The sequence below is a fragment of the Xyrauchen texanus genome, chromosome 49 (assembly GCF_025860055.1).
Source record: "Xyrauchen texanus isolate HMW12.3.18 chromosome 49, RBS_HiC_50CHRs, whole genome shotgun sequence".
Classification (NCBI taxonomy): Eukaryota; Metazoa; Chordata; class Actinopteri; order Cypriniformes; family Catostomidae; genus Xyrauchen; species Xyrauchen texanus.
The window spans coordinates 3,204,952-3,221,266 of record NC_068324.1 but is presented as its reverse complement, the minus strand read 5'-3'; the positions used below and the strand labels follow the sequence as shown (position 1 = coordinate 3,221,266).

The 16,315-nt window shown below is 38.1% G+C and overlaps 1 protein-coding gene across 3 annotated transcripts; it reads left to right on the top strand.

Annotated features, from left to right (window-relative positions):
- Nucleotides 1-1,695: 1,695 nt before the first annotated feature.
- Nucleotides 1,696-15,597, top strand: cd151 (CD151 molecule). 3 transcript variants are annotated; one of them, XM_052123473.1, is made up of 9 exons: nucleotides 1,696-1,831; nucleotides 6,982-7,066; nucleotides 7,161-7,352; nucleotides 10,391-10,465; nucleotides 10,852-10,872; nucleotides 11,058-11,162; nucleotides 14,002-14,157; nucleotides 14,350-14,436; nucleotides 14,531-15,597. In XM_052123473.1, the coding sequence occupies exons 2-9, from the start codon at nucleotides 6,983-6,985 to the stop codon at nucleotides 14,588-14,590; spliced, it is 780 nt and encodes a 259-aa protein (XP_051979433.1). In that variant the 5' UTR covers nucleotides 1,696-1,831; nucleotide 6,982; the 3' UTR covers nucleotides 14,591-15,597. The 3 variants fall into 3 exon arrangements, with proteins under 3 accessions (XP_051979433.1, XP_051979432.1, XP_051979434.1); XM_052123472.1 differs by having other exon boundaries at nucleotides 1,724-1,866; XM_052123474.1 differs by lacking the exon at nucleotides 10,852-10,872 and having other exon boundaries at nucleotides 1,788-1,866.
- The last annotated feature ends 718 nt before the right edge of the window (nucleotides 15,598-16,315 follow it).

Here is a 16,315-nt window from a genome sequence, read left to right as displayed (position 1 = left end):
ACAGTGCTGCTCCGATCTACTTGAATGGGGAAAGACTGAAATCGCAAAAACGGTTTTCAAGATTATGATCAATGAACATATTTGAAATCAGCAATAAAATTTGACAATACTGGAATCATAAATTCTGCTTGTCTACCTCATATTACTCTAATAAACCTGCAGTTTTCCCGACTTGTATAGCAATTGATTGACAGGCGAAGTCTGTATCTAAAAGGTGATTGGCTGGTTTGTGTTGACTGCAATTGCATTCCCGACATAATTGGTTTATGAGATCAGGCAGAGAGTGTGTGTGTGTGTGTGTGTGTGTGATTGGCAGGAGAAGATGGCTGAAGGGGCGTGGCTACAGATGCTAGGCAATAAGACCGACCTGGCGACTGTTGACAGGAGGGTGGTGACCCGGGCACTGGTGATGAATGGCCTAGTTCTTTATTTCTGTCTGATTTTAGCCTTTTGAATGTCAATGTCAGTGTTTGTTTTATTCTACATGGAGAGGGTCCCATCGTGGGAGCTGCCCTTAAAATGACAGGACAATATTGTGTCAAATTTGAGAGGTTTCATTTAAGATCACAGGATACCATGTTAAACAGGTCATTGCAAGATTTAGGAAAGACATTGATTTAAAATGTGCTTTTGTAACATATGTTGTATACCTTTTCTTTGACTGTATCTTTACCAGTGTTGGGTAAGTTACTCTAAAAAAAAAAATTACTAATTACATTTTATACTGTGTAATTAGATTACTGTGCTAATTACTCTGTCTAAAAAGTAATTACATTACTTATTATGAATTAATTTCTAAAACCCTGATCAACCTCGACCAGATGAAAAATACAAGGATAGACATGAAACTTTTCTGTTAATTCTTTCAAATAAATCATTTAAAATCGAATTAATTATTCATGAACTGGCCAAAGAATTTAAAGGGGCAGCGTTAAATTAGAAAACATATATTCTAACATTAGATGTTACACTTCTATTTTAAATTCACTATTGAATTGTTCTATAGTCTATACAGTATTTAACACAATTACATGAAAAGTAACTGTACTAAATTACTGAGTAATCCCTTGTTTAATTACAGTAATGAATTACTTAATAATGCATTACACCCAACACTGATCTTTATGAAACAGCCCTGGTGTTATTTATAATATTTTATTAGAGTGAATACTGGCATAGATATAGCCTAAATTTAAGGGAAAGTGGTGTTTAATGTTTTTATAATTATACAGAAAACAAAGCATACATATTATACATTTAGCGGTAATTTATGGAAACGTTTATTATTAATAAATGTAAATGATCATCACATGAGCCAAAATCTTCACACTTTAAAATATAAATAGTTCATTATTTTAAACATTAATAGGAGTAAAAAAAAAAAACAGTAAAGCCAGAAATTGTGTGTATTTTTGTAATGCCTTGAATCTTCCATTATTATTTTTTTTATCGTATTACTACGTAGCCTACCTTGAAACTGTCGATATACCCTTTTTTTAATGTATTATTATTATTATTATTATTGTTTAACTAATCTGTTGTTATGTTGTACTTGTTAGAGCAATAACGATTATACAAATAAATAAATAAAATAAATAAAAACCACTTGACTTGAAATAAATAAACTGTTTCTTGTCATGTCCGACAGCGCCCTCTCTCTGCGCTTTGTGGCATTAACGCAGTGCGCACACTTGGCGTGAACGTGCTGCGCGCTCACGCACTCAGAAGCCCCCTGACGCGCGCGGGCAAACAGTGCCCACAACAAACACGGACAGAAGGGCACGGACATCTGGAGAAAAGTTGCCCCTCAAACATAACAGGAAAAAAACAGGTTAATTTTGAACACATCTCTATTGTTTTTATCAGGTGAGTAGTTTATTCTTTTCTTTTAAGTCATTTATTTTGTAGGTCATATAAATTGACATGTCGCGTGAAAAAGAAATGCTCACTTGCATGAGTTTTGACAAGTATTTGTAGCATTTTTTTTTTTTTTTAATTTTTTGGCTTTGTACTTCAGTGTGTAAGTAGCCTTTAAGTTTCGTAAACACATTGTTTTCGTCTCAATAACGCGTCATATGCTGAAAATACACTTTATAATTAGAATCTCATTGCCTGTCTTGTATTTGGATACACTGCGTTGCAGGTATAACGGGATCTGGAATAAATTCCTCAGATTCCTGAGATGGTGAGGTGTGTGAGAACTTAAAATGAACCAGAAGACATGAGTGCATGCACAGAATGAGAAACAGATGATGCTTTCAAACATTTAAAACAACAATCTATTCATATGGTGACCTGAAACATATTATCCTTTGCCGTAAAACAGTAGCCTAATGAAGTAAAGAATTGATAGAACGCCATATGTATCATTAAATGCTAAATATTGGACCATTAATGAAGTCTTTAAAGGGACAGTTCACCCAAAAATGAAAATTCGCTCATCATTTACTCACCCTCATGCCATCCCAGATGTGTGACAAACGAAGATTTTTAGTAGAATATTTCAGCTCTGTTGGTCCATACAATGCAAGTGAATGGTGACCAGAACTTTAAAGTTCCAAAAAGCACATAAAAGTAGCCAATACGACTCCAGTGGTTAAATCCATGCTTCTGAAGTGATATGATATGTGTGAGTGAGAAACAGAACAATATTTAAGTCCTTTTGTACTGTAAATCTCCACTTTCACTTTCACATTGTTCTTCTTTTGTTTTTGGCGATTTGCATTCTTCGTGCATATCGCCACCTACTGGGCTGGGAGGAGAATTTATCGTAAAAACGCACTTCGATGTTGATCTGGTTCCCACCCACACCTATCATATTACTTCTGAAGACATGGATTAAACCACTGGAGTTTGTGGAGTCTTTTATGCTGCCTTTATATGCTTTTTGGAGCTTTAAAATTCTGGTCACCATTCACTTTCATTCAATAGACCTACAGAGCTGATTCACAGAGATTCTTCTATAAAAATCTTAATTTGTGTTCTGCAGAAGAAAGAAAGCCACACACATCTGGGATGGCATGAGGGTGAGTAAATGATGAGGACATTTTCAGTTTTGGGTGAACTGTCCCTTTAACTGTTAAGCTGATAATGACCATAGCAAAAGCATGCCAGAGAATAGACAGGTGTGCAAACACAAGCCCTCATGTCAGCCCGTGTCCCACACTGAAGAGCTGTTAGTGTTCCTCAGACGTCCAGAGATATTTCTGGACACCAGACTGCTGCTGGGTGAGGTTTCAGAGTAGTAAAAGTTTTTTCCCTGTCTGTCTCTCGCTGTCTCACACTCTCGGTGAGTCACACATCCTGTCACTCCAGTAGGTGTGTTTACTCTAGAGCATGTGGATCAAGTGTGAGTGTGACATCAGATTATTCATACTAAAAACAGTTTCCTGGACACCGACCTGGCGCCACACCCCAGGGTTTCTCACATTTTCCAAGTCTGTTTGTAGTGAACTGCACAGGAGTATATTTACACTGTCCTTGGAGACAGAATAACACCCTTAACAGCATTAATATAGTGGTGACTTAGTCAATTTTGTTAAAAAATCTCAATCCTAAATTATATTTGGCGTAAAAGAAATTAAACCTATTTTTGTACCCGTAAGATACACATGGGTGTTTCTTCAAATTTAGGCACATTTTAATGTCTCAGGGTGGATTTTCTTGTTTTCTTTTGTTATATGAAGGTTTCTTTAAAACTGAATTGGAAACTTTTTACCTGGTTTATTTTCAAACGTCTTTAATGTGCAGATTTGTCTGTTTTAGGCTCATCCCAGACCCTTAACAATTAATAAAATCCATTATTGGATACAAAATGATTACTTGTTTAAAACTATGATCATCGAAGCAAAGAGAGAAATGAGCATAAACCACTTCAATATTTATTGTGTGAAAATAATTTCTATCAATTGATAAAACGGCGACTGTCTCCGTTGTGGCGTCATTCGCACCACATCAAACAATTTCGCCCGTATAAAGTGAGTGTACGTGTTAACCAATGAACCAAAGTGTCAGTGAAGATCATGCTTGAGAATTACTTGTGACAAATCAAGGTAAAAATCACTTTTGTTGGGTGTCATTACCAATCAAGCTGTAATTTTGCCAAATATTGTAAAAAGTGTGAAAATATTATTTAATTGTGTGTATTCTGGATACATAAATTTACATTTTCATTGATGCAGTTGGCAGATGCTTTTATCCAAAGTGACTTACAGATCACTTATTACAGGGACAATCCCCCCGGAGCAACCTGGAGTTAAGTGCCTTGCTCAAGGACACAATGATGGTGACTGTTGGGATCGAACCAGCAACCATAAATTAAATTAGCCTCCGCAAAAACGTTAAAAATATAATATGCATCAGCATAAATTCCAGCACAGAATTTGGGATGTGCTTGAAATGACACTGTGGTGAAATTTGTTGAATGTACTCAACTGATTGAGTAAACTCATTCCCTCATTTAAACAGTGGCAGAGCTAGGGGCCACCATGGACCGAAGCGTGGCCACCCCACTCGCAATTGCGGTTTTAGTAATTTTTTTTGGTCATTTTTGCCACATTTTAGTTCTTTAGAGGTGAAATCATCTCTGTACAAACTTAACATGTGCGCACACCAAGGTTGCCAACCCCTACCTGGCCACCCTTTTGAAAAACACCTGGCTCCGCCCCTGAATATGAAATGAGTAACAGCGTGTTCAAAACTTAAGTTCACTTAACTCTGTGTTCATATAGAATGAAATTAACTAGTTAAGTCTCTCGTTTTGGCCACTTTTACATTTACACATGTTTTTAGATTTATAATTTTTTTTTTATCAAACTACCGTTCAAAAGTTTAGGGTCACTTACTCGTTCTTTATAATTATTTTTTTTTCTCCACATTTTAGAATAATATAAGTCATCACAACTATGGAATAATAGAAATGGAAATATGGGAATTATGTAATCGTGGTTGTCTCAAATAACCGATCAGATGGTTATTTAATAATCACGTCAGGCCTAATTTGGACATAAACTTTAGAAATGCTGGAAATGAATTCAGACTTTGTGCTAAAACACACGTGGTGCTGAAACATCTTTGCGTAATGACCTATTTCTCATTGACAAACACAAACATACGCTTTGCGCACTAATGAAAGTAGAGCCCTAATAATCTTAAAGGGGACCTATTATGCAAAACCCACTTTGACGTGATGTTGGAACATAAATGTGTGTTGGACTCAACCACCCTACAATTATACAAATCCACCCAGTCCTTTTTTTTTAATCCTCATTAATCATAAGCACTGTCTCAGAACAAGCCGTTCACAGATTCTGTACATAGTGATGTCACTTTGTACAGGCCCCGCCCACAACTGTTGACTGACATGTTTGTTTGTGTGTGTTGTTTCGTTTTAGTGCATAGCGAACATTGTAACAGTATTTGTGTGTGTGTGTGTGTGTGTGTGTGTGTGTGTGTGTGTGTGTGTGTGTGTGTTGCTCCATTATTGCAAAACTGCTGAAAAATCTCTACAACAAATAAATGTATCAAATAATCATTCGGAAACGTCCTGGTTCATTCTCAGTCGTTACTTCTGACGGTGTCTCTTATCCGTGTCTGACTCCGGTTCAAACATATAGAGTTGAACACCACTATTTTCACAGTTAATCATATTAATTATGACGTCTAGTTATCCGAAGCAGAGATGTCAAAACTCCGCCCTATTCTGGATACGGGGGCGGGGAGAACCAGCTCATTTGCATTTAAAGACACACACACACACACACACACACACACACACAAAAACAGCTTGTTTTTATTCCCACCCAAATATTGCCATTTTCAACATGGTATAATAAATGATCTGTAGGTATTTTGAGCTGAAACTTCACAGACACATACTGGGGACACCAAAGATTTAAATAACAGTGAAAAGGGGCATAATAGGTGCCCTTTAACTCTTTCCCTGCCAGCGTTTTTAAAAAAAGTTGCCAGCCACCGCCAGGGTTTTTGACGATTTTCGCTAAATTTTAATGGCCCGCAGAATATTTTCTTCCATGAATATATGAAGATGCTATATATCACAATAAAGATCTGAGCCTCTGCTTTTAGGCAAAAAAAAACGATTTTATTTTATCTTCATATGTTCTTTTTTATTGCCACTTGAACAGAGGTAGGTTTTGTCAAAAACAACATTTCGGACAAAAAGCTGAGAAAAAGGCATTTTTATCAAACAAGTGCTTTAGTATTAGTATGGTGTTCCACTTCACGTTTGAGACGATCGCAGTCTGTTTCTTTGATCAAAGAGATGCGTACTCTTTCAAAACATTCCTTACCATATACCACCTAAAACACGGATACCCGGAAAATTCCGTGTTTGGCGGGGAAAGAGTTAAGTGGTAAATGGTCTGCACTTATATAGCGCCTTTTTTAACCTTAGTGGTTACCAAAGTACTTTGCAGTGTGTCCCATTCACACTCACACACCAATGACAGCAGGGCTGCCATGCAAGGCACTAGCCTGCCATTGGGAGCAACTTGGGGTTCAGTGTCTTGCCCAAGGACACTTCGGCATGTGGGGTCATTTGGGCTGGGAATCGAACTGCCAACCCTGTGATTAGCGGCCGACCCGCTCTACCACCTGAGCCACAGCCGCCCTAAAGGTTCCCTTTAACATAAGTTCAAAGAACATAGTTATTTGAGTTGTGAGCCCAAAACTTGGTATTTCAAGTAATGTCCAATTGAGACAACATGATTTTTCCAGTAATGACACAATTAGAGTTTACAGTGTGTGATGGGAATTTCCACATAACGATACTTTCAAGAAATCCACAGTGCTGAAATTCCCTGAAGTTAAAGAAACACCCATATAGACTCATCAGACTGCGCTAGATAAGGACAGACTTCTCAGGGGCGTTAAACTGGACTCCTGGTTTATCTCAGACCTGATAAAGTGAATACCATTGTGAAAGGTTTCTTTAATCTCTTACTCTCTCGTCTGTTTCAGGATGGCAGATCCAGAGGAGAAAACAAATACCTGTGGGACAATATGCCTGAAATACCTCCTGTTCATCTTCAATCTTCTCTTTTGGGTGAGTTTGTGTCTTGTTTCGACTTTTTAAAGCCCAATATTATTCTGATAAACTTCCATCCCTGCTGATGTTCACTGTTATCCTATCTTCCCAGTTGGCAGGGGGCGCTGTGATGGCAGTGGGAATATGGACTCTGGTGGATAAAAGCGACTACATCAGTCTTCTGTCCTCCAGCACGTACATGGTTGCGGTGTTCATCCTGATTGGTGCGGGAGCCATCGTCCTGTTTACTGGGATATTAGGCTGCTGCGCCACCATCAGGGAACAAAGAGGACTTCTTATAGCGGTGAGAGAGTTTGATGTTTGCCAGGTTGTTGCTATGTGGTAGCTAGGGGGGTTGCTAGGACGTTTCTTACTGGCCCAAGTCTAAAGAACCCACCCCCAAGTCTCTAGATATGCCTCAGGTCTAGGGATGGGACGATCTGGTTATCTCATATTGCGACGGCTCATTTTAGCTTATCGAGGCCCATTCAGAACATTTCGTGGCCAACCCACCGGACCACTCAGTTCTCCCAATAGCCAGTCCGCCCATGATCGGTCCCAAAGTGCGTCAGCCCACCGGGAAAATGCCCGGTATGCCAGATTACCAGTCCAGCCCTGTTATGTATATATGTGTGTGTGTGTGTGTGTATATATAAATACGTGTGTGTGTGTGTGTGTGTACTGTACTTGCACTCAACTTCTTTGGTCGACCATGGGGAGGCCTGTTCTGAGGGGAACCTGTCCTGTTAAAACGATGTATGGTCTTAGCCACTGTGCTGCAGCTCAGTGTCAGGGTCTTGGCAATCTTCTTATAGCCTAGGCCATCTTTATGTAGAGCAACAATTCTTTGTTTCAGATCCTCAGAGAGTTCTTTGCCATGTTGAACTTCCAATGACCAGTATGAGGGAGTGTGAGAGCGATGACACCTAATTTAACACACCTGCTCCCCATTCACACCTGAGACCTTGTAACACAAACGAGTCACATGACACCGGGGAGGGAAAATGGTTAATTGGGCCCAATTTGGACATTTTCACTTAGGGGTGTACTCACTTTTGTTGCCAGCGGTTTAGACATTAATGACTGTTTGTTGAGTTATTTTGAGGGAACAGCAAATTTACACTGTTATACAAGCTGTACACTCGTGTGTGTGTGTGTGTGTGTGTGTGTGTGTGTGTGTGTGTGTGTGTGTGTGTGTGTGTGTGTATATATATATGCCCAAAACGATTCTGAAAGGATTTCCTTAATAGACAAAGTGTGCTTTGTAACGCTTGGATAACGGTAGCCAGATTTAAGGGCGTTCTTGACCTACAGCGCTGTGTCATTGATTATTCTGGGAACATGTGCTCACACTAACTTGACTTCTTTGTGCTTTCTAAATTAGTTTGATCATGCATATATTTGTGTGCTTGTTTGTGTGTGTGCTCTCTTAGTTGTCTTAAAGCTGTCAACATATCTGATTTAAATAAAGATCTGTGTCTCTTTAAGAGGTCAGGGTTAGAAACTGAGTCATAGGTGAGGAATGGCGGGCAGCAGAGAGAGAGTTATAGAGGAATGAATCAGAGAGTAGTGGGCAGGGCAAGAACAGAAAACATTTTTAAAATGCCATCTAGGTACAGTGGTCATAAAACAAATACCGGCAGAGTTACAGATAAAGATGTTTTAAGCTTAATCAACTGTTGAGTCACCACACTGTCTGTTAACATGTTAACATGTCTGTTAAGCTTACAGACATCAGAGAGAACATTCTTAAAGGGACAGTTCACACCAAAATGATTCAGTCTCGTGTTGGTCCAAACCTATGACTTGCTTTCTGCTGTGAAATACAAAAGGAGATATTTAGCTGAATGTTCATGCTGCTTTTTTCCATACAATAAAAGCAGGATCCATCATAATTCTGCCTATTGTATACTGCCGTGTCGCAACCGGTCATGTGACATATGAGAACCAATGACATCACTGACGTGAAACCTGATGTCATATTTAAATATTCATGTACATGGACGCAAATGATAACTGAGTAAGGGGCTAATTTTTGCGCTAGACGGACGTTTTTGATCGTTGCGCTGATTTTTTTAGGGTCTAGCACAGGATGCACTTTGGGGCCGATTAGGGGTGGACTGGCCATCGGGAGAACCGAGCGGGCCAGTGGGTCAGCCGCGAAATGGGCCGTCGCATTATGCAGAACAAACCACAAAACGGAAAAGGACAGCGAACTCAGTGTCCAAATATGAGATCCATGCAATTAATTTTTTTTATTAAATAAATGTTTCTTCTAATATAATTTCTCCAGCCAGGTCTCCTAAGCAACCAAATTGGCCCGGTTGCTAGGGAGGGTAGAGTCACATGGGGTAACCTCCTCGTGGTCACGATTATTGGTAAGTTGTGAGTGGATCGTGAAGAGTAGCATGAGCCTCCACATACTGTGAGTCTCCGCGGTGTCATGCACAACATGTCACGTGATAAGATGCACGGATTGATGGTCTCAGAAGCGTTGGCAACTGAGACTTGTCCTCCGCCACCCAGATTGAGGCGAGTAACCATGCCACCACGAGGACCTACTAAGTAGTGGGAATTGGGCATTCCAAATTGGGGAGAAAATTAATACATTTACAAACATTTCTTTGAGACGCTCTTAAAGAGACAGTACCGTTTTAGTGCCTGACATAGCTCAATAGAAAAAGATTTTAATAGCATGTAAATTATGCATATAAACAACAAACAGTTATTAAAATGTGTAAATACTGTATTAATGCAATTCTAGAATATTGAAGAATTTTAGAAATACGCTCCTACAGTGTCTATGGATGGTTCGGTGAAATAGAATATAATGTGGAATTTGAACATTTTTAAAAATGTATTTAAAAGAAAAAGCTAAATTTTGACAAATTATAAGATAAAATATACAATTTTGCATATCATATCTTATATATTTAGCACCCCAAAGTCTTGTTTGAAACACTACATACAATTTATATTATACCATTTATATTTTAAACCGTTTATGTACACAATGTTTTGCATTCAGTCATTTATGCTTTTTTAATAAATGCATTTTTTTGAATACATTTCAGAAAATCAAACTTGTCTTTTTCATCCGATTAAAGGATTAATCTGAGATTAATCGATCACTAAAACAATCGTCAGTTGCAGCCCTTGTTTGATCTGGTTCTCGCTTTTTTAGTTCAAAAACGTTTTCAGTCTGAACGGCCCCTAAAAGTCTAAGTATTCAGTGTCAGTACTCATTACTACTGATTATAAACACACATTTGATCTGGTAACCAGGTAGAAATGACTAAGTCTATGTATTTTAAGTTTCCACACTATTTTGTTTCTCTGTAGTTCTTCATCCTGTTGCTGTGTATCTTCTTACTCGAGGTTACGGCTGGAATTTTGGCCTACGTCTATTATCAGGAGGTAAATTCACATTCAAGAGGAGGGATAGAAAGTACAATTTCCATTTGTGATTTGGATGACCTTTATGAATTCTCTCTTATCCTGTGAAACATGTTTCTGTAGCCCTTCTCCACTTTTACTAATTAAATCATCTAAATGTATGCATGTGACAGTTTGATGGGCATGGTTGCAATATAGCCACGAATATCATGAAATCAAACCAGTTCTTAAAGGAATAGATCACCCAAAAATGTAATTTGTTTTGGTGAACTGTTCCTTAAAACATGCAATCACATTCATATGAATCCCACATACACATGCTGAGTGTGCATGCTCTCCATCTACTCTCTTGTTTTTCCATCTTTATAAAACCCTTTGTCTTCTTCCTGTTCCTCCTCTTCCTCCAGTGTTTCCCTCTCTGCTACCAGGTAAAAACCCACATAGACCGAAAAAGTTCCTCTTTTGTGGATTGTTCCATTGTTGCCTTCATATAACAGTTTCTGTTTTATCTAAAGTCTGGAGTTTTCCAGCCTTTCTTGATCTCATATACCGTATAGAACATGTAATGAGAGTGCGATTAGCTCATGTGTAACGTGTTGTTCTTTAAATGCAGCTGAACTCGGAGCTGAGGGTCGACCTGAAAGAGAGGATGGTGCAAAACTACCAGCAGCCGGGACAAGAGCACATCACCAGAGCTGTGGACAAACTCCAGCAAGATGTAAGATGTCATGTTTAGTTATTAACATTCATTTACATTGGAGCAAATGTAATGTTTTTGTGTGTGTGTGTGTGTGTGTGTGTGTGTGTGTGTGTGTGTGTGTGTGTGTGTGTGTGTGTGTATATATATATGTGTGTGTGTGTGTGTATATATATATGTGTGTGTGTGTGTGTATATGTGTGTGTGTGTGTGTGTATATATATATGTGTGTGTATGTATGTGTGTGTGTGTGTGTGTGTGTATATATATATATGTGTGTGTATGTATGTGCGAGTGTGTGTGTATATATATATGTGTGTGTGTATGTGTGTGTGTATATGGGTGTGTGTGTGTATGTATGTGTGTGTATATATGGGTGTGTGTGTGTGTATGTATGTGTGTGTATATATGGGGGGTGTGTGTATGTATGTGTGTGTATATATGGGTGTGTGTGTGTATATGGGCGTGTGTGTATGTATGTGTGTGTATATATGGGTGTGTGTGTGTGTATATGTGTGTGTGTGTGTGTGTATATATATATGTGTGTGTGTGTGTGTGTGTGTGTGTGTGTGTGTAGTGCATGTGCCACACACACACACACACACAATGTGTGTGTAATGTGTGTGTAATGTTTTTTTTTAAATGTAGTTTATAATGCATCTTTGTGTTCACATTGTTTAAATGTCATAAATGTTTTTAAAATCGTAAAACTAGGGGTGTTAATTACGCGACATTCCAATAAATTCATCACAATTAATATAGCAATATTTGCTGAGAAAGACCCCATAAATAAAAAGTACATAAAAATTGCTATCACCCCGGCAGTTCGCTAGTTCGAATCCAGGATGTGCTGAGTGACTCTAGCCTGGTCTCCTAAGCAACCAAATTGGCCCGGTTGCTAGGGAGGGTAGTCACATGGGGTAACCTCCTCGTGGTCGCTATAATGTGGTTCTCGCTCTCGGTGGGGCGTGTGGTGAGTTGAGTGTGGATGCTGTGGAGAATAGCGTTAAGCCTCCACACGTGCTACGTCTCCGTGGCAATGCGCTCAACGAGCCACGTGATAAGATGCACGGGTTGACGATCTCAGACGTGGAGGCAGCTGGGATTCGTCCTCCACCACCCGGATTGAGGCGAGTCACTACGCCACCACGAGGACTTGGAGCGCATTGGGAATCGGGCATGCCAATTCATTAATCACATTTTGTAATGTGTTATATTGTATATAATTACTTTCACTTAATTAACATGTTAAATCAACAGCCCTAAAGTTTTGTTTTATTACTAAATGCATCAGATCGATGTTTACAGAAATCTTACTGGTTTTCAGCATCATAAATCCAGGTTAAAAATCATGAGATCGCTGCATTTTGTTGTTATTCATCCATCTGTCAAGAATGCGTCCACGGCTCTCTTTCTGTGGCTGCACTGCTTGTGAGGTTTGTTAAAGTGGCTGACTGCCCCCTACTGACGTGGCTCGTAAAAACATGTACCTTGAGCTTTAAAGGAATAGTTCACCAAAAATTTTAATTCTCTCATCATTTACTCGCCCTCATGCCATCCCAGATGTGTGTGACTTTCTTACTTCAGCAGAACACAAATGAATGTTTTTAGAAGAATATCTCAGCTCTGTAGGTCCATACAATGCAAGTGAATGGTGACCAAACCTTTGAATCTCCAAAAAATACATAAAGGCAGCATAAAAGTAATCCAGTGGTTAATCCATGTCTTCAGAAGAGATGTGATAGGTGAGAGTGAGAACCAGTTCAATATTTAAGTCCTTTTTTTATATTATAAATCTCCTCTTTCACTTTCACATTTTGCTGATTTGCATTCTTCGTTCAGATTAACACCTAGTGGCAGGGAAGAGAATTTATAGTAAAAAGTACTTAAATATTGATCTGTTTCTCACCCACACCTATTATATCACTTCTGAAGATATTAATCAAACCACTGGAGTCATATGGATTACTTTTATGCTGACTTTATCTGCTTTTCTGAGCTTCAGAGTTCTGGTCACCATAGATATTCTTCTAAAAATCGTAATTTATGTTCTGCAGAAGAAAGAAAGTCATACACATCTGGGATGGCATGAGGGTGAGCAGGGCTGGACTGATAATCTGGAATACCAGGCATTTTAATGGTGGGCCGATGCACTTTGGGGCCGATCAGGGACGGACTGGCCATCGGCAGAACCAAGCAGGCCGAAGGTCGGCCGTGAAATGGGCCGCGATAAGCTAAAATGAGCCGCCACGTTATGCAGAAAAGGACGCAAACAACAACTTTTGGGCCAGTTGCTATGTAAAGTCCCGGGCCTTTTTCTCTTCCCAGTGCAGCCATGAGGGTCAGTAAATGATGAGAGAATTGTCAGTTTTGGCTGAACTATCCCTTTAATTGCATGGGTGCATGATTAATTTTTTTAATGCATCATTTTTTTTTATAATTAATTGCACTACATTAACACATTAAATCGACAGCCCTAGTTTATCCATTTTTCTTTAAAAAAAATAATATATATATATATATATATATATATATATATATATATATAATTTTTTTTTTTTTTTTTTTTTTACTGTCTCTGGACACTTTAACCTCTTTGACATATTTAATTTAAACCCCACAAAAAATATCAGACTGAATTGTTATTACAAATGTCATCATAGAGTAATACTAGAGCATAGAGTTTGAATTGCATTTTTGATGTACTTTTGAATAACCGAAAAATGCGCTTTAGTGACCCAGATACCATTAGACTCACTAGATCACGAGAAAACGATCGGTTCTGCTCATAAAATGTCACTGGAAATTTCTTGAGTGAACTTTTTGTTCCCGTTATCTCTCCATCTGTTTTATGGCGCAGCTGAAGTGTTGTGGCAGTAACAGCTCAGCTGACTGGAGGGAGGGGGCCTGGATACAGACGCTTGCCGACAGACGCCTGGTGCCCGACAGCTGCTGTAAGACCCCCTCAGAACGCTGCGGAGTCCGAGACCACCCATCCAACATCTACAGAGTGGAGGTCCAAGCTCAACTCCTAAACTAAATATATTTCATTATCTAGAAGAGTTAAATCAAGTTGAATCAATTCTCAGTTTAGTAAGAACCTAAAGTTCTCATGTATTGTACTTGAGTGACACAGGTGCATCATGGAAGCTCTAAAATGCACTGAATCTGGTCACAAAGAACTTTAAAAAGTCTCTTTCTCTTTCAGGGTGGTTGTATATCTAAACTAGAGGAGTTTATTCTTCAACACCTGCTGATTTTGGGCTCAGTGGGTCTTGGGATCGCATTTATACAGGTGAACAACCCTGATAGTTATCCAGCAAATGTGAACATGTTTGTGTATTTGAGGTGCTAAAAATAATCTGTTTTCTCACATCTCTCCATTCCAGATTGTGGGCATGATATTTACCTGCTGCCTCTATCGAAGTTTGAAAGAAGAAATATACTGAGGCCTGTACCAGAAAGCCTTCCTCTGCATTACTGTCTGTTACGGTGTAGTTTTAATGTGCTGTGCGAAGCAAAGGTGCATAACATATGTCCTTTTGTTTTAGTGGATTCTGAGTCAATATTGTAAAAACAAGTTCATTTCATTAATGTTGTGTGCATCATATTTGCTCAGTAAATCGCCTGTAAATTACCCTCTGATCTTTCGATATCTGTACTGCTATTGAAAAACAATATCAGTCGACCATTTATGTCAAACATTAATGACGCAGGATGATGTGTCAATATATCTTGGCTGCAGGACAGTCCTTCTGGAGGGGAAGTTTAAATAGCATTTTTTAAGGAAAGATTTTGGTTGATACATGTTGACATTTTTTTATTTTGCTGTACAAAAACAAATCAGTGTAATAATGATCATGATTTTGTCTGATCTGTGACAGATTTATGCCTGTTTTACTCTTTAGCCGTTATAGAGCTGTCAATTTGTACTCGAACCCTAGCTAAGGATTCGCTTTGGCGTTTGTATACATACTGGCATGCCTCAAACGTGATATTGCTAAACACGTTGCTAAATAAGGACAACAACCACCACAATTATGTGTGCAGGTGTCTGACCAAACAGAACGCCGTTGTAGTCCTTATTTAGCAACGTGTTAGCATCATGCATTTCTGAAACAGATGATGGATTTCAAATTCACATTTGGGGCATTATTGCAGGTAATTTCTGTTGTGGAACAAAACGTCAGAGTAATGTTTACCATTCCCCTATTTTACTCAAAACTCCCAAATTGCCATTATAAAAAATATTAAAAACCTGTAGGGAAATCTTAGTGAATCCATGTCCCGAAAATACTCATTATTTCCTGTTTTTTTAATTGAAGATGGTCTGCCATTAGAGTTGCAATTATTGACTTACAACGGTATAAATTCAAAGATGAATATCTGTATTATTATTAATTAAATGTAGCATGTTTTGTGTCAAATATTTAGTAAATTATTAAAACATGCTCCACCTCCTGTCTCATGTTAATTATTGGCCGTATTGTAGAAGTATTCAAGATGTTTAATGTCTGAATTTCACTTTACTATAAGTCCACCAAGGCAGTGACTATTTATTTGTATTTATTATTATTGCTTTTATAAACAGAGACAAACAAGAAATGTACTACAGTGAATAAAATGACAAACATATTGAGGGAAAGGGAAGAAAAGAGGATAAATAAATAAGTAAATAAGGAGAGAACAATAAGGTAAACACAAGAGATTGATAAAAACAAAATGATAAGTACAAATAAAGAACCGCAAATATATGAGTAGCAAATAAATATAGTTTCAAAAGATAAGGGGGGGGGAAGGTAAGAGTGAATAAAGATTCATATATATATATATGATATATATATTTCTTTCTTAAAGAAATACATACAGTACGTATATATATATATATATATATATATACGTACTGTATGTATTTCTTTAAGAAAGCTGTTGAACAATTAAAAGGTAGGTATATGGTATAACTTTAGCAAATTAACGATTAATTCGAATAATAAGTCAAATCTGCCGTTTAGCGGTGTGTTAGCCAAGTGTGCCACACAAGCCCTCAAAAGTTTTGACAAAAATGAAAATTCTGTCTTTGTTTATTCACCACACTTGTATGGAAGAACATGAGTGTGAGTAAATGATTACAGAATTTTCATTTTTGTATTACTAAACACATAAGCACATGAATT